Source organism: Clinocottus analis, unplaced genomic scaffold, assembly GCF_023055335.1.
Source record: "Clinocottus analis isolate CAN_PGR_092001 unplaced genomic scaffold, fCliAna1.0.p SCAF_31, whole genome shotgun sequence".
NCBI classification, from domain to species: domain Eukaryota; kingdom Metazoa; phylum Chordata; class Actinopteri; order Perciformes; family Cottidae; genus Clinocottus; species Clinocottus analis.
Window position 1 is genome coordinate 907,744 of NW_027176054.1, and position 26,924 is coordinate 934,667.

Genomic DNA, 26,924 nt, shown 5'->3' on the forward strand with positions numbered 1-26,924 from the left:
TCATTTTTAACATGTTATTCTATGACTTAATTATGACTTTTTCAACACACTGAAAATATATATATGACATCACTGTGTCGTCATCAGGGTTTTTTTTCTTTCAGACTTGCCAAAGACGTTATAAATGTTGTATCAGCCCTTTTATAAGATAAATTGGAAGTGCCCTTTGACAGTTAAATGAGTTACAAGTTGTATCTCTCCGTTTCACTTGTTGTCGTCACTGCAGACTCAGGCAGAGCCGCGCATGCGCAGTCTGGTCCCTGCATCTTCACGAAATGAAAAAAAATAAATAAAAAATCATATTTCATTCTTTATTACTACAAAATGTTCCGCTCTGCTCCATCAGGCTCGCGGGAGTTAATCAGAACTGTGACGGAAGTACACAATGCAGCTTTCAAAATAAAGGTCAGGCTGAAAATAGACGACAGTTTAAATATTACCAATAATCCCAGTTTGAAAAGGCTTTACCTGTTTGCCGCTGTAATCCTGGAAATTTTCCCACTAAATGAATGAATGAATATAGACTATATTAATCCTCAAAGGGGATTTGTTGTCGGAGTAGCAGATTACAGACACAAAATAAAATATTTAAAAAATAACAGGGAAGAAAGATACATACAAAAATAAAATATATGTATGTGTCTGTGTAGTGTATATGCAGTGTGTGAAGTGTAAATACTGCGGGACTAATAAAGGAATATTAAAAGTATACAATTTAAAAAATATATATAAATGAAAAGGTAATACATACAATAAAAATAATGGAAATATAAACTATACAAGAACAATCAGACTAACAATTACAAGGAAATAAGTACCACGACCAGTGTTGCACCTAAACTTTAAATTATCAGACTTTTATTCTGAAAGTGCACGCCGGAAGCTCGCTGCTGTGCGTGAAGCTGGCTTGCAGTCACGTGACGCGCTCGGTGTACCGTGACAGTCGGAGAGGAACCGGAGCGATGTCGGGCGTCTGACCGCGGGAGCGCCGACACCGACCGGGTTGTTTCCCCCACAGCGGACCGGCCGCCTGCGGCATGAGTTCCGGGTGAGTCACCGGAACACCTTCCGGTTCTGAACGCGTTATCACGACCAGCTCCCCGCGGCTGCACACCGGAGGCTTCACGCAGCAGGTGCGGGGCTTTCACACGGTGACAGGTCGTTTAAAGCTCGTTAAATGAGAGAAAATACACGTTGTGACGTCTGTTTGATCTGCAGAAGATGCATTTATGTTTGTGTTTCCTCTGCGGCGGTTGTTAAAAGCTACAATTTTGGAAAAACACAACGTTTTGGGGTGTGAGTGTGGAAATAAACACCTTCAAAATAAGAGGGGTTCAGATACGAGGATTAAAAAAAATGAAAATACCGCACAACATATTGTCATATATGTATATAATATACATATAAAGGGATTGTGTTGGATCATGTGACGGATAAAATGAATAAATAATGTTCTCTAAACGTGTTTCTATATGAAGAGCTGGAGCGGTGTGGAGCGGCCGACGTGAAGCAGCAGCGTCACGGTAGTAAGACTATAATAAGCTTCCGGCCCTGCGCTCTGACGGTAATCTGGAGGGAAGCCAGGGGGCGGGGCTTAAAGGTAGACCACACCTGGTCCGCGCACGTCACGCCGGGCTGCAGGTTTCCTCTCAGAAGGAGTTCATTCATTTGTTTTAATGGTGTTTAGCAGCTTTAAGAGTTTAAAAAAAAGAGAGGTTGAATTGATTGGTCGATTAATCAATTAGTTGATTGATAGAACATTTAAATTTATTATGACGCAAAAAAAATGTTTGAACACACAATGGTTCTTCATAAATTTGAGGATTTGTTACTTTTCCTTTTAATTATTTTACTTTAAAGTTTGTACTCAGTTTGTTGCTAAAACAATATTGTGAAGGTGTCACTTTATTTATAATTTATTTGTATTTATTGTTTGTTTTTTAATTGTTGTAAATTACTTTTACTAATATTATTATTATTATTTTGGACTCTGGGTAACTGACAGCATTTGTCTCCAGTTATTTTTACATTTTTTAATAAATTAAACCAACAGTGGAAAAATAATCCACAATGAAAATAATCAGTCATTGTTCTCTCATTGTTTTGAAAACAATTGTCATTGTTTTCTCTTTTGTTATTGTTCTCTCATGGTTCTCATTGTTGTCTCATTATGTTCTCATTATTCTCTCATTGTTCTCTCATGGTTCCCTCATGGTTCTCTCATTGTTCTCATTGTTGTCTCATTATGTTCTCATTGTTCTCTCGTTTCTTTCATGGTTCTCTCATGGTTCCCTCACGGTTCTCTCATTGTTCTCTCTTGGTTCTTTCATGGTTCTCTCATGGTTCTCTCACGGTTCTCTCATTGTTCTCTCATGGTTCTGCTTCCCCGCAGCGAGGACCAGACGGGTCCGGTCACAAGAACCATGGTGACCAAGAAAATCCGGACGGAGTACATGAAGAAGTTCCGGGATCCCAAATGGGAGACGTTCTCCAAATGCTACGAGGACTCCCTGCGGTACCGGCTGAGCCGCCGCGTGATGGAGCACTCGCACCGGCCGTGGTTCTGGGAGGGCCGGGCCGGCGCCGCCGAGTCCAGCGGCCCGTCCACGCCGAGGCCGAGCCGCAGCAAGGTCGCCCCGCTGACCCTGATGCCGCCGCCGCCGCCCGCCGAGGTCAAGAGGAGGCCGAGCCCCGAGTGCAGCTCGCCTCACGAGGAGCGACGGAGCGGAGACGCCGCGATGGACGCCGCCGCCGCCGCCGCCGCGGGTGAGGAGACGCCATCACTTCTAATCACTCATCAATAAAGTTATTGATTATTTATTATCCAGCAAAAGATGTGAAACGTTCTCTGAAGATTCTCAAAAGTTTCTGAGTATCGAAATCTACTTTGATGATTATTCCTGTGTGTGTGTGTGTGTGTGTGTGTGTGTGTGTGTGTGTGTGTGTGTGTGTGTGTGTCCAGCAGTCACAGTAAACGGTGTGAGTCCCTCTGATGACACAGAGACAGACGGTGGTCCGGTGGACTCCGTGTCCTCAGACGGTGAGCCGGTGAATCCGGCGCCGAAGAGACGGCCTCGCCGCCGCCGCGCCGCCCGGCCCGAGCCGGGGCGCCGTGACGATGAGCCCGCCGTCGCCGCCACCGCCGTCACGGTACCGGCGGTGGCGCCGGCGGTCCGCAAGACGCCGAGAGCCAAGAGCCAACCGCCAATCAGCACCAAGGAGAAAGAGAACCGACGGCCGAGCAGCCGGATGGACTGGAGCGAGAGGAGAGAGCAGAGGACCACGAGCAGCGTGAGACACACACACACACACACACACACACACACACACACACACACACACACACACACACACACACACACACACACACACACACACACGCACACACACAGTGATGTGAAAGTGAAGTCTGGACTTCAGGAAACTGGAGACGTGAACCAGAAACTCTGAAGACATAAATAATGAAACATGAGCGTTAGGAACCCTCTCTCTCTCTCTCTCTCTCTCTTTCTCTCTCTCTCTCTCTCTCTCTCTCTCTCTCTCTCTCTCTCTCTCTTTCTCTCTCTCTCTCTCTCTCTCTCTCTCTCTCTCTCTCTCTCTCTTTCTCTCTCTCTTTCCCTCTCTCTCTCTCTCTCTCACTTTCACTCTCTCTCTCTCTCTCGCTCTCTCTCTTTCTCTCCCTCTCTCTCTCTCTTTCCCTCTTTCTCTCTCTCTCTCTCTCTCGCTCTCTCTCTCTCTCTCCCGGTCTCTCTCTGTCTCTCTCACTCACTCACTATATCTCTCTCTCTCCCCCTCTCTTGCTCTCATCGTCACTCCCCCCTCTTCCCCTTTCTTCTCTCCATCCCTCTCTCCTTCCCCCTCTCTCTCCTCTATTCCTCTCCCCCCCCCCCCCTCTCTCTCCCCCCCCCTCTCCCTCTCCCTCTCCCCCCCCCCCCCCTCTCTCCCCCCTCAGAGCAGCACGTCTGACGTCCTTCAGCCGCGGCGGCGTTCTCTGGAGCGTCGTCGCGCTCGCTCGGCCGACCTGGAGAAGACGACGCGCCGCCTGACGGTGGACGAGCGCTGGACCACCGAGTACATGCGCTGCTTCTCCGCCCGCATGAGGTGAGGACCCGGAGCCAGGACCAGGACCAGAGCCAGAGACCAGAGACCAGAGACCAGAGACCAGAACCAGAGCCAAGAGACAAGAGACCAGAGACCAGAGACCAGAGCCAGAGACCAGAGACCAGAACCAGAGACCAGAGACCAGAGACCAGAACCAAGAGACCAGAACCAAGAGACCAGAGACCAGAACAAGAGACCAGAGACCAGAACCAGAGACCAGAACCAGAGACCAAGAGACCAGAGACCAGAGACCAGAACCAGAGCCAGAGACCAGAGACCAGAGACCAGAACCAGAGACCAGAGACCAGAACCAGAGACCAGAGACCAGAGACCAGAGACCACAACAAGAGACCAGAGACCAGAACCAGAGACCAGAACCAAGAGACCAGAACCAGAGACCAGAACCAGAGCCAGAGACCAGAGACCAGAGACCAGGACCAGAGACCAGAGACCAGAGACCAGAACCAGAACCAGAGACCAGAGACCAGAACCAAGAGACCAGAACCAAGAGACCAGAACCAAGAGACCAGAACCATGAGACCAGAACCAAGAGACCAGAACCAAGAGACCAGAACCATGAGACCAGAACCATGAGACTAGAACCAAGAGACCAGAACCAAGAGACCAGAACCATGAGACCAGAACCATGAGACCAGAACCATGAGACCAGAACCATGAGACCAGAACCAGAGACCAGAACCAAGTGACCAGAGACCAGAACCAAGAGACCAGAACCAGAGACCAGAACCAAGAGACCAGAGACCAGAGAGCAGAGCCGGGGACCAGAACCAGAACCTCTGAAGTCGGGTCGCTGCCGTGGAGCACAGAAACAAAACAGAAGCGTCTGAATGTAAAGTTTAAAGTTTAAAGTTTAAACTCATTTAAAGTTTCTCTATAAAATCAACTTCCTGGTTGAGTTTTAAAACATTTGTAATTTTCTCTTTTTGTGTTTTTATTTATTTATTTTATTGTTTTACGCAACAAACATCAGAGAAGGAACTCTTTCTAATCCGTCAGATTACTTTGAATTTAAACGCGTGAAAGTCTCAACAAACAAACTGCTACAATCTTTATTTATTAGTTTGTTTGTTTATTTATTTATTAGTTTGTTTGTTTATTTATTTATTAGTTTGTTTATTTATTTATTAGTTTATTAGTTGAGGAATGTTTATTCCCTCTCAAAAGGCAGCTCGTGTGTTTTTAACTCAAAAAGCAGAAACGGACCAAACAGAAGTATTTTTGAAACTTGTTTAGAATAAACGACGTAGTAGAAATAGATGAAAGGAGTATTTCAAAGTATTTCAAAGTATTTTCTGAGTATTTTCTGAGTAGAAACTATATTTACGTCGAGCTCAGATTAAATTCATCTTTTCTTCATCCTGTTCAGTCACTTTGGAAAGAAACATTTTGCAAAAGTGAACTTTTTGCTTCAGCTTAAGTTTTATTTATTATATTTCATAAGTTTGTGGGATTAATTGAAACGCAACAGGATAATATTGTTAATTTATGTTTAAAACATGTTCATATCAATCGATCAATAAGTTTCATTCATAAAGCAGCTTTTAATGATTACGTCATCAATAAATAAAATACTGAACAAACTGATCAAAGTCAAACAAATAGTTTAAAAAAACATTAATATTCAGGCTAATAATGCGATTGATAATGTATTTATTGATGAATGATGTCATCGTTCACATGACGAGTTTTTTTATTTATCAGGTCGGTAAAAAAAAGGAAAAGATTAAAAGTTATATAATTTATATAGAAATAAATGTGATTTAATCTCCTGGAGAAATTATTTCATGTTTAAATCCAGGAAATGAATAAATACAGTCGGTAAATAAATAAATACAGTCGGTAAATAAATAAATGCAGTCAGTAAATAAATAAATACAGTCGGTAAATAAATAAATGCAGTCAGTAAATAAATAAATACAGTCAGTAAATAAATAAATACAGTCGGTAAATAATCATGAAATCAAATACGTGGTCGCGTGTTTTCTGACTGTTTTCAGATTTTTTCCGACTGTTTCCTGATTGTTTCCTGATTGTTTCCTGATTGTTTCCTGATTGTTTTCTGAAACCAACGATTGTAAATACATGACGTCATCGCCGCGTCATGTGACTCTGAGGGCTGAAGTATTTTGCGTGTACAGTTTGTGTACTTTTGATTCACTGGGAATGTTTACTGACTTTAACGCGTCACTCTGGATGTGAGCCGTTTATTTATTATTATTATTATTATTCATTTACACTTTTACTCGATATCGTTTTCTTTGGCAGCTCAAATATAATTTACACTTCGTGATTAATAAAGTTATTTGTGAGTTAAAGTCTTCAGAGCGGCTGCAGGCGGTAAAATATTAAACATGAAATATTTACGACGCAGCAACATTTCAGAGTTTAAATATTTTAACTTTTAGAGGCAACTTTGAAACCTCAATAAATAATATTAACATTTAGGAAAAATGAATCTCCTACGACAGAAAGTATGTTTTAGTTTCCACATTTAAACACAAATATTTATATTTATGTTTTCTTTTTTAAATGTTTAATGTTTTTAGAGGAAACTTTGGTGTTTTTCTTGGTTTTGGCTGAAGAGTCAAAACGTTTCAGACAATCACAGAAAAATATTCAGTTAATCAGAAAAATGTCATATTTAAAGTTTGAAATAAATAAAGTTGAATATATATTCTATGTGAGGAGTTTGTGAAATGCACTGTTGGAGAAAGTGACTTTTATTATTTTATTAATGTCGACTAAAGCTTTGAGTTTATTAATAATCACACGTTTGAGTATTGAATCATATTTTATCTCCAACGTTTACATTTTTGGTCACTGTATTTGTTTTATATATATATATATACATACATATATACAATTGTGTATATATATATACATACATATATACACTTGTGTATGTATATTTTCATCCTCTTTGCTGTGAGAAAATCATATTTGAATAAAATCTTATTTGAATAGTTCATGTCTGGTTTATTATTTTATTTGCACATTTAGTTTGTTTGTACAATAGAAACATTTTTAATTCAGTAGTTTATGGTTCTGTCTCCACAGGACAGTAAATAATACAAATATATAATATAAATATACATATACAGATATTGCAGTAATAATAATCAGATCGTCACACTAAATTGTTTTTACCACATTTTTTAATAAACACTTTAAGTGGTTTGATTATTTGTGGAGAAACAGATTTATGGTTAAATCAGGATTCATGATTTATTCATAATCAGTATCTGACGTCACTTTCTCTCATTTCAGGATATTTCCAGTGATAGAAACATTTTAACGTTATGATTTTTTCTGGAACACGACAGGAAACAGATTAAAATGTCTGAACTTTTGTTTATTTACAGCATAAAAACAGAAACGTTTCAAATTCAAACGGAAACAAAATGCTGTAACTTCATAACCATTAAAAACGTTTCTCAGCAGCTCAAACGAAGCGGCACCAAGAAAACAAAGAAAAACAACACTTCCATAAAATATGTACAATATTCTCAGCAAAAACGAGAACACAAATATCTCTACATGTAAAACAAAAATCATTGAAAACAGTCTGTTGAAGACTAAATATTGATCACGTGACCAGCTGGGTCACATGATCTAGAGGGTCACGTGATCTAGAGGGTCACGTGACCAGCTGGGTCAGGTGATCAGGACGGCAGCCCGGCGGCGAGGATGCTCCCGAGCAGCGTGCGGTCCTTCAGCGCGTTCTCGACGTCTTTCTCCTCGATCTTCAGGAACACCTGCAGGGAGAGAAACACGAGAGATTAAAAAGATCCTCAACGTTCTGATTGACAGACGGGAAAATAAATAAATAAAAACACAGATAACAGATTTAAACCGAGAGCTGCAACAAACAGTCGATTGACAGACGGAGGGGAAGTCGTGTTTCAAGCAGAAATCCAGAGGTCAGTTTTCACGAACGAGAACCTTCGACTACATTATAGAATATTTAATCTGTTGCATGTAAATACTTTTTATTCCGTCTATATTTAATATATACTGTTTTTTTTCCGTTTCTTCACTTTGCTGTCATCTCCCCATGCGGGACTAATAAAGGATTATTTTATCTCGTTTCAAATGAAACTAAATGTTCGGGAATAAAACACAGCGACATCATCGCGCAGCAGAATCGGCAGTTTGGCGTCAAAAGGCTTTTCCCCTCCTCGGCTCACCTTGGTGAGTCGAGCCTCTCTGGCTTTCTTCAGGGAGAAGATTCCTCGGCTCTCCAGCAGACTGCAGAGAGAGAGACACTCGCCCTGAGCCACGCAGGACACCTGCCGCCGGGCGCACAGCCGGCTGTACGCCTCGTGGAGCTGAAAGCAAACACACGGCGGCGTTGAGAGAGAGAAGTGCAGCGACACCTGGTGGATGTTTTAGACACTGCAGCGGAGGAAGAGGACGCAGACGGTTTATTTGATGTATCTATGTTGTGTTACAGCAAAACTACAGCGAGATACACAACAGATATAAAATAATTAAACATGCTTCTTGTTCTGCCGCTGCAGTATCTAAAATGTCCACCAGGTGTCGCTGCAGCGCACAACAACGCACTGCAGCGACACCTGGTGGACATTTTAAACACTGCAGCGGCAAAACGAGACAGCAGGTTTAATTCTTGCATCTCACTCCTGTAGTTTGACTTTAAAATAACTTTATTTATCCTGAGGGACGTTTGTTGTGCAGCAGCTGCCGTAGAAAAGAATGACCAGGTGTAAATAAATATATAATTATCAATAAATATAAACGTAAGCAATTACTGTAAGAAGGTTCATGATTGACGTCTAATAGAGTTTTTAGTTCCTTCACATCACAAATAAAAACAGCTTTAAATCTACTGTGACACATGTGACGTAATCTTTATTAATTTAATATTAATGCATTTATAATAAGGTTACACTGGAAGCTCAGAGATGTGGATCACAAAGCGGGTTAAACTTTGTAAACGCTTTAAAACACGTGAACTGAGAGTCAGAGGATGATGGTCATAAGTTCCTGAACACGTCGCCCTCACAGGAATCTTTTCACCTTTCCCTCGTCCCTCCCGTCACATGAACACAACATTCCCGTGACGGCTCACCTTGCCGAGGACGACCTCTTTGCTCTTCCCGCTGCGCGTGAGCAGCAGCAGGCAGCAGACCAGCAGCTTCTGCTGCAGAGGGAAACTCTCTCCGTCGCCGCCCGGAGACGCCATCCGGTCGCCGTAGATCTCCGACAAAACCTGCGCGACCTGCGGGAGGCTGACGACCCGCGGCGCTGCTCCAGGACCAGAGACGGGAGGTCAGAGTGAGATTCAGGACGAATCTGACAGAACGACGGCCGCTTTGTAAGGATTTCAGAAAACTCACGTTTGGCTTCGGCGTTTGGATCTGAAGCGTTCTTCCTCTCGTCGGACTCCACGACCTCGACCGCACGCCTGCAAATAAAATGAAAAGAAACCCTTAACTTTGTGAAATTTGATTTGTATGACTTTTAACCACATTCCAGGTTTTCAACGACTGTATGAACCCTGTAAAGAATAATAATAATAATAATAATAATAATAATAATAATAAAATCAGGGAAGTTCAGAGCAGCGGGTTGAGCTCGTACCTGCAGATGTCCAGAGCTTTCCTGGCGTCTCCCGACACCGCCGACACTTTTCTGGCACAAAACTGAACGGCGGAGGCGTCGAGGATCCCGTCAGCCGACGCCTGAGAGGAGAGACGCACACAAAGAGACACACACACACACACACAAAGAGAGACACACAGATATTAATACAAACGCCAGTAAATCACACACAAAGCCCACCACGCAGCTGAGCCCCGCCCACCTGAGCGAGCCGGTCCTGCACGATGGCCGTGAGCTCGTGCCGGCTGTAGGGAGGGAAGTGCAGCAGCAGGGGGCGACAGAGAGGCCGAGCCTGCAGGCGCGGCAGGATGCGGTCGGTCAGGTCCAGAGCGTTGGCGATGCCTGAAGACGACAACAACAACAACAACAACAACAAGAGACACCGTCACTCACAGGCTTCAGGAAGACGGATTTACACTGAACGCCTCTTTTCAAGTCAGGGCTGAAATTCTTCTGAGGCTCTCACCGACGAGACAGAGGCGAGACTCCTGCAGGTGCGGCCACTCAAAGACGGTGTACAGGACGTCCTGCGCTTTGCTGTCCAGCTGGTCCATCTCGTCCAGAACCAGAAGCCTGCGGGCCGAGCGGCGCTGCGATGAACAACGTTCTCTCACGGAGACAAACACCACGCACGAGCTGCTCGGTCGTATGTTGACACATGTAATGCGTGTTCGGTACTCACACAGCGGGCCCCGGGGCCGTCAGGAACCGCTGCAGGCCGCTCGGCCCGCCGGGCGCCTTCAGCTGGTCGGCCAGCAGCCGGAAGACGGAGTGAGAGCTACGCAGACTCATGCAGTTCACCAGCACGGTGCGCACGGGCGCCAGCTCGGCCTGACGGGCGGAGCACGCCGTTAATGTCAGAGACGTGAATATGAGTTTAATAATGTCAGAGACATGAAAATTAGTTTAATAATGTCAGAGACATGAATACTAGTTCTATGATGTCAGATACATACACACACAAGTTAATAACACCAGATATATAGACTCCAGTTAATTATGTCAAATATATTAGGTACCAGTTATATAAACAGAAAAACACTAAATCATAACGGTTGTTAATCAAACATCTCCAGAAAATTGTGATCAATTATTTTTTTTCCGATAAAAATCCCTTTAAAAAAAGTTTTTTTTTTACTCAAAACTTCTTAAATTTTCCTGTTTTAATGATTTTTTTCTTCTCCAAATGTGTTTTTCTTCTCTTCTCCTGTATAATAAAGCGTTGGAAGAATATTACTGAAGTAAAAGTGGTAATAATTCAGCTTTAAAATAAAATATATAATATAACAAGTAAGAGTACTGCATTAAAAAGCCTACTTAAATAAAATGGCAATTAAATATAGATATATATATAATTTCACAGTAAATAATTTGATATAATTTAGTATCTTCACCTATAACTATATCTCATTTATTAGTGGAATAATATTTAGTGTTAATGTGAAACTGCAAAGTAATAAATGTTATCAAATAAATTTAGTGGCGTAGAAGTATAAAGTCGTATAAATTGGAAAAACTCAAAGAATTACAGTATTATATTGAAGTACTTTTTACTTCAGTATCTTCCTGCAGTGACTCAAAGTCTCCAGCAGGCGTCACTGCAGACTTCAACATCGACCACCAGTACTACAAGTACTGCTACCAGTACCCTGAAAGTACCTTCATGTCCTGCAGCACGCGGGTCAGACATGCCGTCTTGCCCGTCCCTGGAGCGCCGGAGATGTAGAGGCTGCCGGGCCGCCGCCGCAGCGCCTTGTCCTCCAGGAACGAGCGGATGGCGGCGCGCTCGGCGTCGCGGGACAGCAGCCGCTCGGGGACGGCGGTGTGGAGCGCTCGCTTCACGCCGAGGAACCTGGAGCCTGGAGGAGAGGACGGGGTTAAGGATGCAACAAATAAATATTAAATATCAGATAACGGACATTTTCTGCAGATTAAAAAGGGCGAGATCTTTTTATTTACTGTTGCATAAACTCTAAAATAAATTGAAAAAGATTCATAATTTTAAAAAAGGCACATTTTATTTTATGGATTTCAGGCTACAGCTGAATATAATATATTAAAAAATTATAAATTAAAAAATGAAGAAAAAATTTAATTTAAATTTTAAAAAAGAGAAGCGAAAATATAATAAAGAAAAACTTAAATAAATGAATAGAAAATAAAAAACTTTAAAAAATGAAAAAAGACAAATTAAGTAAATAAATTTAAAAAAATAAAATACATTTAAAGAAAATAAAGTATACAACTTTTCTTTTAAGCTCCTAAAATGTGAATATTTACTGGATTTCTTAACTTTTTGTGAAGTGACTCTGAACATATTTTGTTTTTTATTGAGTCAACTTGAGCTCCGTGAACCTGCGATGTGTTTGACATAATCTGGATTATTAATTATTAAAATATAATCCTGATCTCCGGCTCCTTCGTATTTGGTATAAAACTTCTCGCAGCGCGTCTCTTACTTTCTCCGAAGAGCCGGACGACCGGCGGCTTCCTGTCCGGGTTTTGACGCGCCGGGCTCCCGGCCGGCGTTTCCTGTCGCCTTGACGACGCTCCGGTGGCGGCGGCGACAGGGGAGAGTGGTTTCCGCGGCGACAAGGACGGGACCAGCCGGCGGCGAGCCGACACCGGAGAGTTCTCGTCGAAGCCCGGCGGCTTGCGGGGCGACGCCGGAGCCGGTCGGCTCTGTTTCGGGGGCGAACCCTGCGGGGCGTCGCCGAGATTACAGCCGTTTTCATCACCTGGAGGGATTAAAAAACAATAATAATAAATACAAGAAGGTTTGACGTTGATGACGACTTTGACTGAATTAATAATCAACGACAAACAACGCCGCAAACCCAGAACGCTTGTAGCCAATTAAAAAAAAACATGAAATAAAAGATGGATCCATTGTTTGTGGTTTTATATAAAGTTTGGAATAATTAAGTCTTTTCAGAGCAGCTCAACTTCAGAATTAAAGATAAAATTTAGTATTTAGGGACACAAAAATGTTAAATTATTACGTTTGGTACCAAAGATGTTTTGGTTTGGGGGATAAAGTCTCAACAAGTTCTACTAATAATACTCCACATCCTGAGTTAAGGTTATTGTTTGTATATTGTTGATGAAGGTCAATGTCTGTGACCTCTGTAACGCTCGTCTAGGGTTACAGGTCACCGAGGAGCCGCTCACCTGTGCGTTTCCGGGGGCTCAGCGGCAGCCGTGGCAGGAGGGCGGGCGGCGGCGGCAGCTGGGCCGCGGAGCGCCCGGGTTTTGGTTTGGGGGAGAGCGGAGCGAGCTGAGGCGTCTGGCGGGGTTTGGCCGGCGACGGAGCCGCTTCCAGCTGCGGCGCCGGCGTCTTGGGCCGCGAGGAGACTCTGCAGGATTTGCGGCGCGGGAAGGCCAGCGTGGGCTGAGCGCGGTCGCTGGAGCGCGTGCTGGGCATGTCGAGTTCAAGCTGAAACACACAAGATGGATACGTAAGTACACGTATTTGTCTGCGTCCTTCGCTCAAGGATTTACAGACCTCACGCTCACTGCTCGGCAGCCATTTTGTCTGAATATCTTTAAAAAGGTTTTACTCGGTCTATGATGGAGGGATTGACTCCACACGGCTCTCAACATGGCGACGACGATGTCAGGTACCAAACTATTATTTGAGCAAATGTTTTAACTATTGAATTGAACTATTCTGTGTTGTATTCGAGTCTTTTACAAAACGTATTAGCACCTATTGAAGTACCAAAAGTATACAAGTACTTATGTGAGTGAGTATTATTATTTTATTAGTGTTCAGAGCTCATTTTAATTACTTTATACACTTCTGGGTAGTTTATTATATATTAATACATTCTAATTCATATGTTGCATCAATGATCTGCAAAGTAAGTACATGTATAAAGTAAATAGAGTACACTACAACATCCAATATATACTATATTGAGTACACGTACATTAAATACAGTACTTCGTGGATGTACGACGTTGAAAGATTACAATAAAGTTTCGGTGACTTGAATGTAGTTCCTTCGTGCTAAACATCATAATACACTCACACATAGTATAATATGGGAAGCAATACTATAAATGTAACTTGTGTGAAGCTTGGAAACATTAAATTAACAGTTTTATTTACATTAAATCGCCGCAGAACAAACAATGCATCGTGTTTGTTAAATGGCGCCAAGCTAGCAGAGACCCAGACGGTGACGTTTACATGAAACATGTCCACAGTAACACAATAACATGACTATAGTTTCATTTGAAACATGTCACGTTCATATCGGAATGTTTCTAAAGTTAAACACATAACGTGAAATGAAGCATTTGTTGTATTTTAGGCGCTAAAATCGCAAACCGACTCTGAATATCTGTAGAAGAAGAACTCTCTTCCGGTTACGACGCACAAACACGTTCACACGTTTCACGGCGTTAGTTAAAGAGTTCGTGACGGATTTACCTTTAAAACAAGTCGTGAGAAGTCTCCTCGGTAGATATTCGCGTTTCCTCTGGTCTTCAAATCCTCCCCGCGTCTCTCTCGTCTCTCTTCTTCCGCTCTCTGAGCTCAAACTAGCGCCAACTCGCCTCCTGAGATCAGCTGTGCGCGCTGCTGCGCTCTGATTGGTCCGCGGGAGGTCACGGGGTCGGCTCCTCCGCTGCTAATTGGTTCGGCGTCGTACAGAGGGGAAGTTACGTCACGTGTTTTAAGCAGCCGGTGCAGAATGTGTGGCGGGAGTTTCAATAGAAGACGTTCTACTGTTTTGGCGGAATATTTTTCTTCCCGGGAACTTTGGTTGTTTTGTTTCGTCTGTAACGTGAAGACTTTTAGGAATTTAAAATATCACCGTTTCTGAGAAGTAATTCACTATATGTGGCTGAACATGTCATTTTATTTACATTAAATAACAAGGAGTAAAGAAGTATTTAGATCATTTCCTTTAAGTAAGAGTACTAATACCACACTGTGAAATACTCCAATACAAGTAGAACTCCTACATTGAAATCCTTATGTAAAAGTATTACAGCTAAATTAATAGTACTTACTGTACTTTAAAATGACAGTGTTGTACTTTTACGTATTGTATTCCTGTATTAATATCCTGCTGTATTTTTAATACAATCAATATCTTTTGTCCATCAAGTGGAAATGTGTCTTTGGCTCAACAAACATTGCAAAATACAAACATAAGAAAGCAGACAGGAAGTTAGTAACAATACAAAAACATTACCTGGTCATGTTTTACAATATAATATGTAATGTCAGTGTTTGTGGTTTTAATCTACTCTGTTTCTCTGTTGAATTAACAATATTGAAGCCACGTCTTAAATACATATTTATTTGCCAGAGGGACTGTGTAGCACTGAAATATATACATACATAAACCCCTGTTAGTAAGTTTATTCCACACCAATACATCATATTACATGAGATCTTCATCACTGCTTTATGACGAGTGTAATTATCTGAAAGATTTTCTCAAAACAAAAAGGAACTTTCCACATTTTATCACAAACATTCAACGTCAACACATCTGGAGATACTGGAGGGAAGAACGTAACAAAAACGGACAAATGAAGCGCAGTAGAAATATATAAAAGTTTAATGAAACAGAAATACAATCTCAATCCAGCAAGAGTCCCAATCTTTCAGTTTACAAAATTACACACACACACAGACACACACATTTCTGAGCCACATGAAGCCATTTCTGCTTATTTAATTTTTTAGTTAACACAGGACGAGTCATTCCAGCGTTGTGTGTCATGTCTTATGATGCGTTCACAGCAAAAGCGTTGCCAATTTGTCACGCGAGTTGATCACACGCAAAGTCAATGGATGCGAGGTGAATTTCTTTCAGAGGGGATGTAGTTTGTGTTGAAGAGAAAACGGGCAAAAAGTTGAGCTTCAGGTGTACCTAATAAACTGGAGTTTAAGTGTTTATTCATGTATTCGTCAACAACTACGGTTGTGCAACGTAGAAGTGCAGTAGAAGTTTACAGTAACAATACATGTTAAAACAAAGTGCTTATAATATAAAAACTGTCGAGGACGACCCCAATAACTTAATAACGTTGCATGATTGTGCATTCGGAGGTCCTGATGCACTGCTAGCTAGTCAAGTTTAAAGGATTTTGTTGATCAGCTCCGAAGAGTTGTGTAAAGTCTTTTTTTCCCCCAATGCCCGTGTGTCTGGACCAATTATTAAAAGAACTTTGGCCGACGTGATGAGCGGCAGTGAGGTCAGCGACCATCAGTCCCCCTCAGAGACGTTTAGCAACCGTCCTCCTGCAGCTCCGTCCTGGTGCTCAGCCCCGTCGGCTCCGGCTCGCCTCCTCTGAAAGGAAGAAAAACAGTTTGTGTTGAATAGAAGACGTGTTTCAGGAAGCAGAAGTAACCAAGATATCAAAGCTGATGTCACAGCAGACGAGTTTTAGGAAACAAAACCTGACATTGAATTTCATCACTTCAAGGCTCTTTTACAAATGATGAGTTTTAAATGTTAAAGAACATGTATAATAAGGAAGTATCTACTTCCTCTTTAGGAAGTAGAGCTAACACATGTCTTACATCTCAGCATGAACAACTTTTAGTGTCGTTTCTGAAACACAAATTCACCCGAGAAACAGAACCAGGCTCAAGACTCCGGTTTGTGGATGAAATGTGAAAAGACTGAGACATCGACTCACTGAAGAATGTAGAGACAAAACTACAGTGTTTGCAGCCATGATGCAACACACATTAAACATATGATAGAGTCAAATATAGCAGAACCAACAGTGTGACTGGTGACTGAGTTCACTGGTAACCTTGTTAGATTAAAGTTACTACAAAGACTTTTATGGTGTCTCCGTTCACCATGGTCCCTTTAGAAAACCTCTACTTTTACTGCAGCAAGAGCTCTGACCCTCCGGCCCGTCAGGACTTCCTCACAGTAACTTTAAAACACCCATCAAGACTTTAAACGACAAGGTTTTTTGTGACTTACAAGTTGCTCTCTTCTTAACGCAACCAGAAGAACGACGAGAACGCAGAGAAAAAGGACGACGACGGTGGAGAGGACGGCAGCGCGGCCGGCCTCCCTGTTTGCACCACCTGAAAGAATATCAGAGGAGATGTCAAAGGGCAGGTTCAAGGCGACGCCGCGTCACATGACAGCTGTTCTTGTACTCGTGGAGACTGGAGAACAAAGTGTAAACACTCAAAGACATTTACCTCGATCGTCTGACTTGGTCACTTCTTCCACCGCAGTTCCAGTTGTGCGGGAAACATTCGTCTTTGTCACATTTTTCTCTGTTTCAAACGACACAAAACACAGTTATTCTTTATTCGCAGGTTTCATCGTATTAATCCTAAACTGACTGATAAAAGTATTAAGCTGCTTACCAACGATGAGATGGAGAGCACACCTGACATTCAGTCCTGGGACGAAGCATTCGTACGTTCCGTTGTCGGACAGACGGGCCGAGGAGATGGTGAGGTTCATGACTCCTCTCTTCAGAGCTTCATGATCGAGGGTGGTCCGGCCTCTGTATTCATCCATCTGTGGATCATTATAGTCCCGTCCATCTCGATAGGCGCAGACGACTTCCTGCTTGTTGTCGTTTCTCTTGACATCCAGCGTGCGAGCAGACAAGTCGTCCCTTGAATCCAGACGGCACAGAAGAAGAACATCCTCATTTTCCACGACCTCGATTGGCTGCGTCTGGCAAACGGCACGAGGCGCTCCTGAGAGACAAACGTTACATTGAGACGGGTCAGAAGACTCATTCACCTGCGTTTGCATCACACAGTTCAGTTTCATCCACATTCAGACACAAACCCACGGGTCCTCTTTAATAAACTGGAGAACCACGAGTGGGTTCAGGTCAAAGATTCATGAATACAGCCGCTGCAAAGCCGCTTTCACTCCCGTGAAGTCACATTGTGTCCGACACGGTCGAAATAGTTCAGAGGTGGCAGGCTATGGCGCCGCAGAGCTAGCCGGCTGCGGCTAGTGTGAGAGCAGGCCGGCCATCCGGCTTGACCCCGGAGCGAGCCGTGGCTCTCACTCTAATAATATAAACTTACCAGTTACAGATTCTGCAAAAAAGAAAGATACTCGTGAGAGTTAAAAGTACAAGCGCCATTATGAACTCGGTAAATAAGAAGTTTCAGCATCAGCTTTATAAACACACGAACAGCAGAAACTACGTCCTCTCCTCCCTTTTCTATTCCGAGGCAGAAATGAGTTGTCCTGTCGCAGTTTGAGTGGTTGAAAGACTACAAAGCACAGAGAGGTCCACGTCCACCTCAGAGCGGCAATAAGAGAATAAACAACTTGTCGCCTGAAAAATGTATGTAGAACATTTCAACTTACAGTTAAGGGAGTTTTCTTCTCCGCCATTTTTCTCTGTGGCTGGTTTGAAATGCATTTTGGGATTTCTACAAATACAGTACAAATCTGGAGTACTGTACTCCAGATTTGCTTTCTTTTGCCTGACTGTCTGTCTCACTAAATTACACATAAAACAACAAAGAACATAAAAAAGAAACATACACTTTTATTAATCGGTTAGACAGGCTTCTTCTACTGCACTTCTACATTGCACAACCGTAGTTGTTGACGTGAATAAACACTTAAACTCCAGTTTATTAGGTACACCTAATACACCGTTTTCTCTTCAACACATCTACTCTGAAAGAAATTCACCTCGCATTGGCTGTCCGCCCAGAGCCAGGCAGGGACTCAGATGAAAGTTTCTAGAGCCTGTAGGGATCTAGACGGAAACATTGGTTAGTCAGAAACGCTTCGACGTGTGAACTGAGGGAGGGATCGAACCAACTGGGACTCGACCGGCTACCTTGTGGTAGCGGGAAGACCTCTCATCCCCCTGAGCTACAGCCACCCCCTATGTTGAGGTTACGTTGTTTTCATAGTTTTACTCGATGCAGATTTACAGCCGCATCGGTCACTGTGTACCAGAAACACCCACAGCGTCTCGTAGATATTAAAGCTATCACATACCAGAATGGTAATTATGTAATATGTAATAACTTTAATCTAATCAATTATCAAATCAATGATGATTAGCCAATCATCTAACCTATGTGAAGCTTGTAGCTAAGGTTATTTTATTGTACACACTCAACTTTTATTATTTGGGATTACAAAAACAACAGCTTTCAGTAAAGTGATCACTGTTCATTTTGGATGAAAACGACAGAAGTAGAAAAGCATCATCACTATCACAAACTGTAAAGGAATACAATTAATCAACTTAATTCTCCCTTAAGATCATTTGTTTTTCCCTCCAGATAAGAATATTAAAACAGACTTAGAGCAAAATCCCATGAACTTACCAGAGACCGTTTCTGCAAACAGAAAAATACTCAGAAGAATTAAAAGTATCCGCTCCATTATGAGGTCAGTACAGTGAGTGAAGCGTGCTGCCTTGTCAAAATAACTATTTAAAGCATTTGAGTATTTGGCCCGCGGAACAATACACACCGTGAACTGAGTGTAACGACGTCGAGTGCTGAGCCTATTCCGATTCGTTTATCTGCCGATCGGCAGTCACGTGACTTTGTGTTCACATCTGCGTTTTGAAACAGTCAGTGCGGTTACATGGATTCGAGATATCTGCATCGGTGAAGTTTGGTCTCCTCATTGGGGGAGCGCAGGGTGCTCACCTGAGGAGCGTTGGCTGTGTAAAAACCCGTTTTCATGCGTCCATGAGTCATGCTTGCTGTGTTCACACCGTCTACCGTGGCGATCTTTTCTGACTTTGGTTTTTAGAAGTCCGTAAAAAAAAAACATTCCAGACGACACTTCAGCAAATGTTCGAGGATGAGGCGAAATGTGTTTCTGAGTACATTTTTATTTTATCTTGGAGATCGACGGGTTGGCGACCACTGCGCTACAGAGACGTCGGAGCCAGCGGTTCATCTGAAACAGTCCTGCCCAGATCAGGCCTCTCTCGGCGGGCAGCAGAGCGCGGACAGCGCGGTGGTTACGGGTCACACCGGTCCCGCGACCAGGATCACAACTTGTCGCATAACTTTTTAATTCGTCTGATTCTTGACAAACCGACCACAGATTTGATCCTTAAACAACTAACTTCTCGCCTGAAAACATCCTGAAATTACATTTTGTGACTCAACAACAGTAGTATTTAGAGAACGTCAACTTTTGGGTGTGAGTTTTCTCGTCCGCCATTATTCCCCGTTTGTTGGTACGAAATGCATTCTGGGATATTGGCTGTGTCAAGTACGCACAAGCCTCCTCTAAATAAGTCACATACAGGCTTTTTTTTTTTTTTTACCGTGCTCGGCGAGAAGCGGAATGAATTGGATGTCTGCATGTGTTTGTGTGACACCACTGGCCGTTTGTGACGTTTTGACTAAAAATGACAGCAGGAAGATATTTTGACGTTTTGGTCGATTTTAGTCGTCGACTGCTGACAATTATTCATGTTAAAGTGTTTCATGTTCGACCGTTTTTCACGACCGTATCGATCACGTAGTGACTTGACGAACGTTAATAATAAGCTAATAATAAACTGTTTTGATGTAAAAAAAAAACTAAAAAAAAACACAACAACAAACAACAAAACAAAACAAACAAAATAAATTCAAATAAAACCAAATATAAATAAAGTTACTCCTATGTGCCGGTACTCACATAAACACTACCAATATACCCAAATGCTTTAGATGAAAAAGTGCTTTGTATATTTCGTTGATTAAATCCTGCCTGCTGTGAGATGTGAGTGATTGCAATGACAATAATGTTGAACTTGAATGAGAACAAATGATGACCTTCATTTTATGAACCTCCTCCACCGACTGTGGTGCTGTTGAAATGGCCAATGTCTTGACTGTATACACGGACAAATGGTCTGACCATCTCCGCTTTACTTCATAGTGAAAGGATGGGATGGTGACGGAAAAAACGGTTTTATAGGTAATAGGATCTTTAGATCCATCAGTGTATGCTGGGGTAAATGATTCATATGTTATTTTTAACCTATCCTCTACCATTCCTGCTATATTACAAATGTTTTAAGTGTCTAGGTTTTGTTCAAACTGAGAAAAAATGAATCAACTAATACTGAGGGGAATAACCAAGGTGGTGTTACAGATAGCGCCACAGTAGAAGTATATCTGATCTGAATCCCATGACCTTTGCAAATTGTCCTCTATGTTCCACTTGAAGCAGTCCCGTTTTGCCCTTTCGCTTTACCAGGAGCACCTATGCGCTCGGGTGCTTGTCCACGGTATGACCTTGCAGATAATCCCAATAGCTCAACATCAATTTCTTACGTCTCAACTGCAGCGGCATCTCCCCCACCTCCACCTGAAAGCATCCATCTCAAAGCACCACAACAGAGTCTCAGAGCTTGGGCTTGTACCATTTCCAACTTTTTTAATGATGTTTTTGCCGCAGTTCCAAACGCGACACATCCATAATCAAAACCTGATCTCATCAGCGCAATCTAAAAGTTCTTCATTTCAGGCCTGCTGGCTCCCCATTCCGACCCGGTTAGACACCTCATCACATTTAAAATATTTTTACATTTCCTAACTATATATCCTCTAAATCTGCTCCTTTCATGTTAGCTTGTCATTGAACCACACCCCTAGAAACCTAAAAACCTTCACTTGTTCAATAATTTGTCCATACAGCTTTATCTGCGACACCACTCCTCTCTTCCTAGTGAAGCACATTGTTTTAGTTTTCTTTCCCCACAGAAAACTTGAATCCACATGCATAAGACCATCTTTCCACTTCGTTCACAGCCTCCTGTACCTTCCCTTGCATATTTTATGTTCTTCCCCCTCTTCCACAATGTACCATCATCTGTGAATAGGGATCGTCCAATATCACTCTGAATTCGAAGGAACACATCATTTATCATGATGGAGAACACTATTGGACTAATTAAATGTGAGTTTCCTTTCCTCAATCCCGTTAAATATCGTCTGAAGGGGCGGCGTTTATGTTTTCCGGTTTGTTCAGATGAAAGTTGCCGAAAGTCAGGAAAGTCTGTAATATATATAATCATTTGACTGCTCCTTGCTGGTGTTACGCAGTCACTGTCTGGGTTTCTCTTTATCTCGGGAGCAGTTTCAGGTGAATCATTCATAAAGAGTACACAGCGATGTGTTCAATGCTTCTTGATCACATGTTATTGTTGTAATCTCTGTGAGTTAGTTTGGATGAAATGTTTGATGCAGAACACCGTGGTGTTTTTTGTCATTTACTTCAATAAAGGATTTGTGAATTATTTTCTCCACCATGAATCAGACATCAAATCACAGAAATAAGAGCAGAAAAAAAACACTTGACATCAGGTATATGTGTTCATACAGTATATATTTATTTGAAAAGCATGGTTGATTAACATCTTCCTCACATCTCACAATAAATTACAACGACCAAAAGAAACAAGAAATAACAAGGAAATAAAACATCACAAGACAAAAGTCAAGAAGCATAAATATTAAAAAGTGCAAGATTGGAGCTCTTTGGAGCATTTTGATTGCTTCACCACAGCTCTCAACATGTCGGAGGCGAGTCGACAGCTCGCAGCTAACGATGCTAACATTGCTAGCTGCAGAGAAAGAGCTGGCAGAGTTTATCTGAGGGGGGAACAGGAGCTCCTGCAACTCAGCGTCCTTTAAGCGAGTGAATGCAACGCCGCTAGAGTCTGAAACCTTCCGGTCCCTTCGGCTCGGCGAGCCGGAGATCCGAACTCTGACGTTTATTCCTCCTCCAAAACACGAAATGTGAGACGTCAGAGTTCAGCCACGTGAAAACAACGGGGGGGCCGAGCAGCCTGGAAGACTTATGGAGTAAAGAACCGGGGGAATCCAGGGCCTCGTTTTGACAGCGTTGATTCTCCCAAAGAGGGAAGTCCACTTCTCCAAACGCGATTTTACCCGTTTTCAACGAGACGGGAATAAATAATCTCTAATAAAATACATTAAAAATCAGGAGACTAAAACACTTTCCTCTCTCTCTAAAGCCTGAGGAGGAAACTGTGTCGCCGTATATTTTTTGGGGGGGAAATTGAAACCCAGATCTCTAAAATTGTCCTTAAAATCAACCGGATGAGCCGTTCTCGGCGCGGAGCATCGGCTCTCCGGCCTCGGTGCGACAGCCTTCACCCGCCTTCGTTTGTCGGGTTGTCGTCGTTCCCATTTCAATGTCTGTCGTCGTCCTCCATCCTGTGAACGTCTCCTCTGTGAAGACATAGAAAACCACTTTGAGACACAACTCAGGAACGTCTGTGCATGTCGCTGAGAACGTAGACGGAAATCTTGGGAAACGTTCACTTAAAGTACGTGAACTCCACCACTGACGATAAAATGTTGAAGGGCAGTTTGTAACTTACTGATCGCTTCACGTTTCCACAGAAGAAGAAGAAGAAGAACAACAACAACAACAACAACAACAACAGCAATGAAGACACCGAGGATGATTTTCCAGACAGCCGGGTTCTTTGCAGCATCTGAAGGAAAAGCAGAGTTCATGAGAATAGCCGGATCAAAATTGTGATTTTTATTATTCAATGTGGTTATTAATTCTGACGATTCATCTGTAGCGGCCTGTGCTGGAGTACAAGAAGCTGACCCGCGGCAGACAGAAAGTACGCCGTTCACCATATGATGTCGAGAGTAATGATTCTATGGCGACTGTGTCGCAGTGACGTGTAGCGAGCTATAAATGAGCCGTCTGACGGCAGAGACTTCAAGTAGCTCATGATGACGCCATGAGAATATTCCTGAAGAGAGACGGTGTCGTACCAGTGAAGTGTTTGTGGCTGCAGGAGTTCATACTTTACAAACTGTTTAAGAACTCTCGGTTTCATCAAACATAAAGTATTTTATTCTATTTAATGTTCCGTCTTATCTGAACCCCGAGTCTGAAATGAAGTCTGATTGATACAGAGAACTCTTTGTCATTTAAAGAGAGACGGCGAAGGGCAGGTTCAAGGCGACGCCGCGTCACATGACAGCTGTTCTTGTACTCGTGGAGACTGGAGAACAAAGTGTAAACACTCAAAGACATTTACCTCGATCGTCTGACTTGGTCACTTCTTCCACCGCAGTTCCAGTTGTGCGGGAAACATTCGTCTTTGTCACATTTTTCTCTGTTTCAAACGACACAAAACACAGTTATTCTTTATTCGCAGGTTTCATCGTATGAATCCTAAACTGACTGATAAAAGTATTAAGCTGCTTACCAACGATGAGATGGAGAGCACACCTGACATTCAGTCCTGGGACGAAGCATTCGTACGTTCCGTTGTCGGACAGACGGGCCGAGGAGATGGTGAGGTTCATGACTCCTCTCTTCAGAGCTTCATGATCGAGGGTGGTCCGGCCTCTGTATTGATCCATCTGTGGATCATTATAGTCCCGTCCATCTCGATAGGCGCAGACGACTTCCTGCTTGTTGTCGTTTCTCTTGACATCCAGCGTGTAAGCAGACAAGTCGACCCGTGGATCCAGATGGTACTGAAGAAGAACATCCTCATTTTCCACGACCTCGATTGGCTGCGTCTGGCAAACGGCACGAGGCGCTCCTGAGAGACAAACGTTACATTGAGACGGGTCAGAAGACTCATTCACCTGCGTTTGCATCACACAGTTCAGTTTCATCCACATTCAGACACAAACCCACGGGTCCTCTTTAATAGATCAGAATCAGAATCGTTTAATTGCCAAGTAAGTTGTACAACAAGGAATTTGTCATGGCGGGAGGTGCATCATATCAGTAACTAAGAATAACAACAAAAACAACAACAAAGAACATTTAACTATACAAAGTGAAAGGAAAAAACTTCAGGTAGAAACAAGTAAGTGATAAGTACATAAGTAAGGATGCAGTAAATATAAGTTTAAAATAAAAATAAAACGATCAATAATAAAAATAAAAGGTAAAGTGCAAGGAATGAGGTTATTTATTTTTTGAAAGTGACAGGTGAAGGTAAAGTGGCGAGTGACTTTAAATGTGCGGTGTGGAGAGATGTGCAGGACAGAAGGAGAGAAGGGAAGGTCCCTGGGAGACAGAGTCAGTCACTGCTAGTAATAAACTGGACTGAGAAATGTGCACAGCGCGCACCCGCGCACCCGGACAACTCTGTGCATTTTATGCAGCGCCGGTGCGCACCTGCCCTCCTGTGACGCGGCAGCGCTGGTGCGCGTCACTGGAGGGCAGCCGGAGATATTTAGACGTTTTGATCGATTTTAGTCGTCGACTGCTGACTGCGACGATTATTCATGTTAAAGTGTTTTATGTTCGCCAGTTTTTCACGACCGTATCGATCACGTAGTGACTTGATGAACGTTAATTATAAGCTGATAATAAACCGTTTCGACGTGAAACATGTAATCAGAGGGAATGATGTGCATTTATCAATTTAAAGTTAATCGACCACAGATATTAAACAGTATCGAACAAAGTTTTCATCCATGTTTTTATACTTTAAAAAGAAGACGTTGTGTTGTTGTTGGCAATAAATGCAATGAATTAAATAGCTCTTAATGTAAAGGTCTCTAGTAAAAGACATCTCAAAACAATATAATTTTAAACTAAACAACTTAATTCTCCTTTAAGGTAATTATTATTATTATTTTTTAATATTAAAACCACACAGACTTAGAGAACAATAATATGAACTTACCAGAGACTGTTTCTGCAAACAGAAAAATACTCAGGAGAATAAAAAAGGTTGGCTTCATGATGAACTCAAAGCAGTGAAGAGAAGAGGAGCTGTGATCTCTGAGAGGACGTCTGTCCTTTTAAAGCCGCTCAGAGGGGGCGGGGCTTATATTCATCGGTTTGCTGTGACCCGAGTTAAATGCTGCAGAGAGTGCGGCTCCGCACTGTGGTCCGTCCGTGCGGCTCGCACCACAGAGCCGCACAAACCTGTTGACAAACCTAGTTCCGCACTCGTTTCCGGACCAGAGGAGACCGATCTTTCCAGACTGTTTCTCCCAGGCTTTGGACGGTCTTCTCCCTGCGCTCCATGAAGTCTGTTGACTCCTTCAAAAGACAACTTAAGACCGTTTTATTTGTCCAGGCGTTTACTTTAAAAAAAAAAATCCATTTTTAATTTAAAAAAAAAAAAAAAAAAAAAAAAAAAAAAAAAAAAAAAGGCGCTGTACAAATAAAGCTTACTAACTTACACGGCCGCAGAGCAAGCCGGCTATGGAACCGAGGACACGGGGCTTCATAGCCGGCTAGTTCCGCAGCCGTGTCCCCGGTCCCATTACCGGTTTGCTGTGACCAACAATGTCAATGACTCCGCAACCGGACGACGGATACGGTTGTGTAAAATGCTGCAGCGCGTGCGGCTACGTAGCTGGGGACACGGCCGCGGAGCAAGCCGGCTATGGAACCAGGGACACGGGGCTTCAGAGCCGGCTAGCTCCGCGGCCGTATCCCCGGTTCCCCGGCTCTGTCGCCGGCTAGTTCCGCGTGCATGTCCCCGGCTCTATCGCCGGCTAGTTCCGCGTCCATGTCCCCGGTTCCCCGGCTCTATCGCCGGCTAGTTCCGCGTCCATGTCCCCGGTTCCCCGGCTCTATCGCCGGCTAGTTCCGCGTCCATGTCCCCGGTTCCCCGGCTCTATCGCCGGCTAGTTCCGCGTCCATGTCCCCGGTTCCCCGGCTCTATCGCCGGCTAGTTCCGCGTCCATGTCCCCGGTTCCCTGGCTCTATCGCCGGCTAGTTTCACGTCCATGTCCCCGGTTCCCTGGCTCTATCGCCGGCTAGTTCCGCGTCCATGTCCCCGGTTCCCTGGCTCTATCGCCGGCTAGTTTCACGTCCATGTCCCCGGTTTCCCGGCTCTATCGCCGTTTGCTGACAGAAAATCTCAACGACTCCGCAACCGGAAGTCTCCCGCGGAGGCGGAGCCGCTGAGATTTTCGAGTTCATTATGCAGCCGATGCTTTTTATCCTCCTGAGTATTTTTCTGTTTGCAGAAACGGTCTCTGCTAAGTTGCTTTAATATTCCTCTCTGGTGGAAACTGTTCTTCATCTGAAAGAAGAATGAAGTTGTTTTGTTTAAAATTATAGTCTGTTTGAATGAATGAATGAAAAGTACTTTATTAATCTCCAAGGAGAAATTTTTGTCATACTAGCAGCACTTGTTTGAGATGTTTTGTCATTTTATATATATATATATATATATATATATATATATATATA

The 26,924-nt window shown here is 43.0% G+C and overlaps 4 protein-coding genes across 6 annotated transcripts; 1 reads left to right on the forward strand and 3 right to left on the reverse strand.

Annotated features, from left to right (window-relative positions):
- The first annotated feature begins 819 nt into the window (after positions 1 to 819).
- On the forward strand, positions 820 to 4,200 carry ccsapa (centriole, cilia and spindle-associated protein a). Of its 2 annotated transcripts, none has more exons than XM_068595613.1 (4): positions 820 to 1,048; positions 2,393 to 2,766; positions 2,963 to 3,291; positions 3,953 to 4,200. In XM_068595613.1, the coding sequence occupies exons 1-4, from the start codon at positions 1,038 to 1,040 to the stop codon at positions 4,103 to 4,105; spliced, it is 867 nt and encodes a 288-aa protein (XP_068451714.1). In that variant the 5' UTR covers positions 820 to 1,037; the 3' UTR covers positions 4,106 to 4,200. The 2 variants fall into 2 exon arrangements, with proteins under 2 accessions (XP_068451714.1, XP_068451715.1); XM_068595614.1 differs by having other exon boundaries at positions 2,966 to 3,291.
- A 3,253-nt stretch (positions 4,201 to 7,453) lies between these two features.
- Positions 7,454 to 14,325, reverse strand: cdc6 (cell division cycle 6 homolog (S. cerevisiae)). The gene is made up of 12 exons (XM_068595605.1): positions 14,186 to 14,325; positions 12,919 to 13,183; positions 12,207 to 12,485; positions 11,407 to 11,606; positions 10,430 to 10,578; positions 10,214 to 10,320; positions 9,950 to 10,089; positions 9,727 to 9,827; positions 9,483 to 9,550; positions 9,215 to 9,390; positions 8,310 to 8,450; positions 7,454 to 7,877 (listed from the first exon to the last, which is right to left on the reverse strand). Exons 2-12 carry the CDS (start codon positions 13,169 to 13,171, stop codon positions 7,785 to 7,787), a joined length of 1,707 nt encoding a protein of 568 aa, XP_068451706.1. The 5' UTR covers positions 13,172 to 13,183; positions 14,186 to 14,325; the 3' UTR covers positions 7,454 to 7,784.
- Positions 14,326 to 15,369: 1,044 nt separating this feature from the next.
- Positions 15,370 to 19,345, reverse strand: LOC137798710 (myelin-oligodendrocyte glycoprotein-like). Of its 2 annotated transcripts, XM_068595623.1 has the most exons (5): positions 19,067 to 19,345; positions 17,111 to 17,452; positions 16,940 to 17,017; positions 16,713 to 16,819; positions 15,370 to 16,061 (listed from the first exon to the last, which is right to left on the reverse strand). In XM_068595623.1, exons 1-5 carry the CDS (start codon positions 19,122 to 19,124, stop codon positions 15,978 to 15,980), a joined length of 669 nt encoding a protein of 222 aa, XP_068451724.1. In that variant the 5' UTR covers positions 19,125 to 19,345; the 3' UTR covers positions 15,370 to 15,977. The 2 variants fall into 2 exon arrangements, with proteins under 2 accessions (XP_068451724.1, XP_068451723.1); XM_068595622.1 differs by lacking the exon at positions 19,067 to 19,345 and having other exon boundaries at positions 17,111 to 17,535.
- Positions 19,346 to 22,102: 2,757 nt separating this feature from the next.
- On the reverse strand, positions 22,103 to 25,821 carry LOC137798709 (butyrophilin subfamily 2 member A2-like). Its single transcript, XM_068595621.1, has 5 exons — positions 25,399 to 25,821; positions 23,956 to 24,297; positions 23,785 to 23,862; positions 23,104 to 23,220; positions 22,103 to 22,951 (listed from the first exon to the last, which is right to left on the reverse strand). The coding sequence occupies exons 1-5, from the start codon at positions 25,454 to 25,456 to the stop codon at positions 22,812 to 22,814; spliced, it is 735 nt and encodes a 244-aa protein (XP_068451722.1). The 5' UTR covers positions 25,457 to 25,821; the 3' UTR covers positions 22,103 to 22,811.
- Positions 25,822 to 26,924: the final 1,103 nt, after the last annotated feature.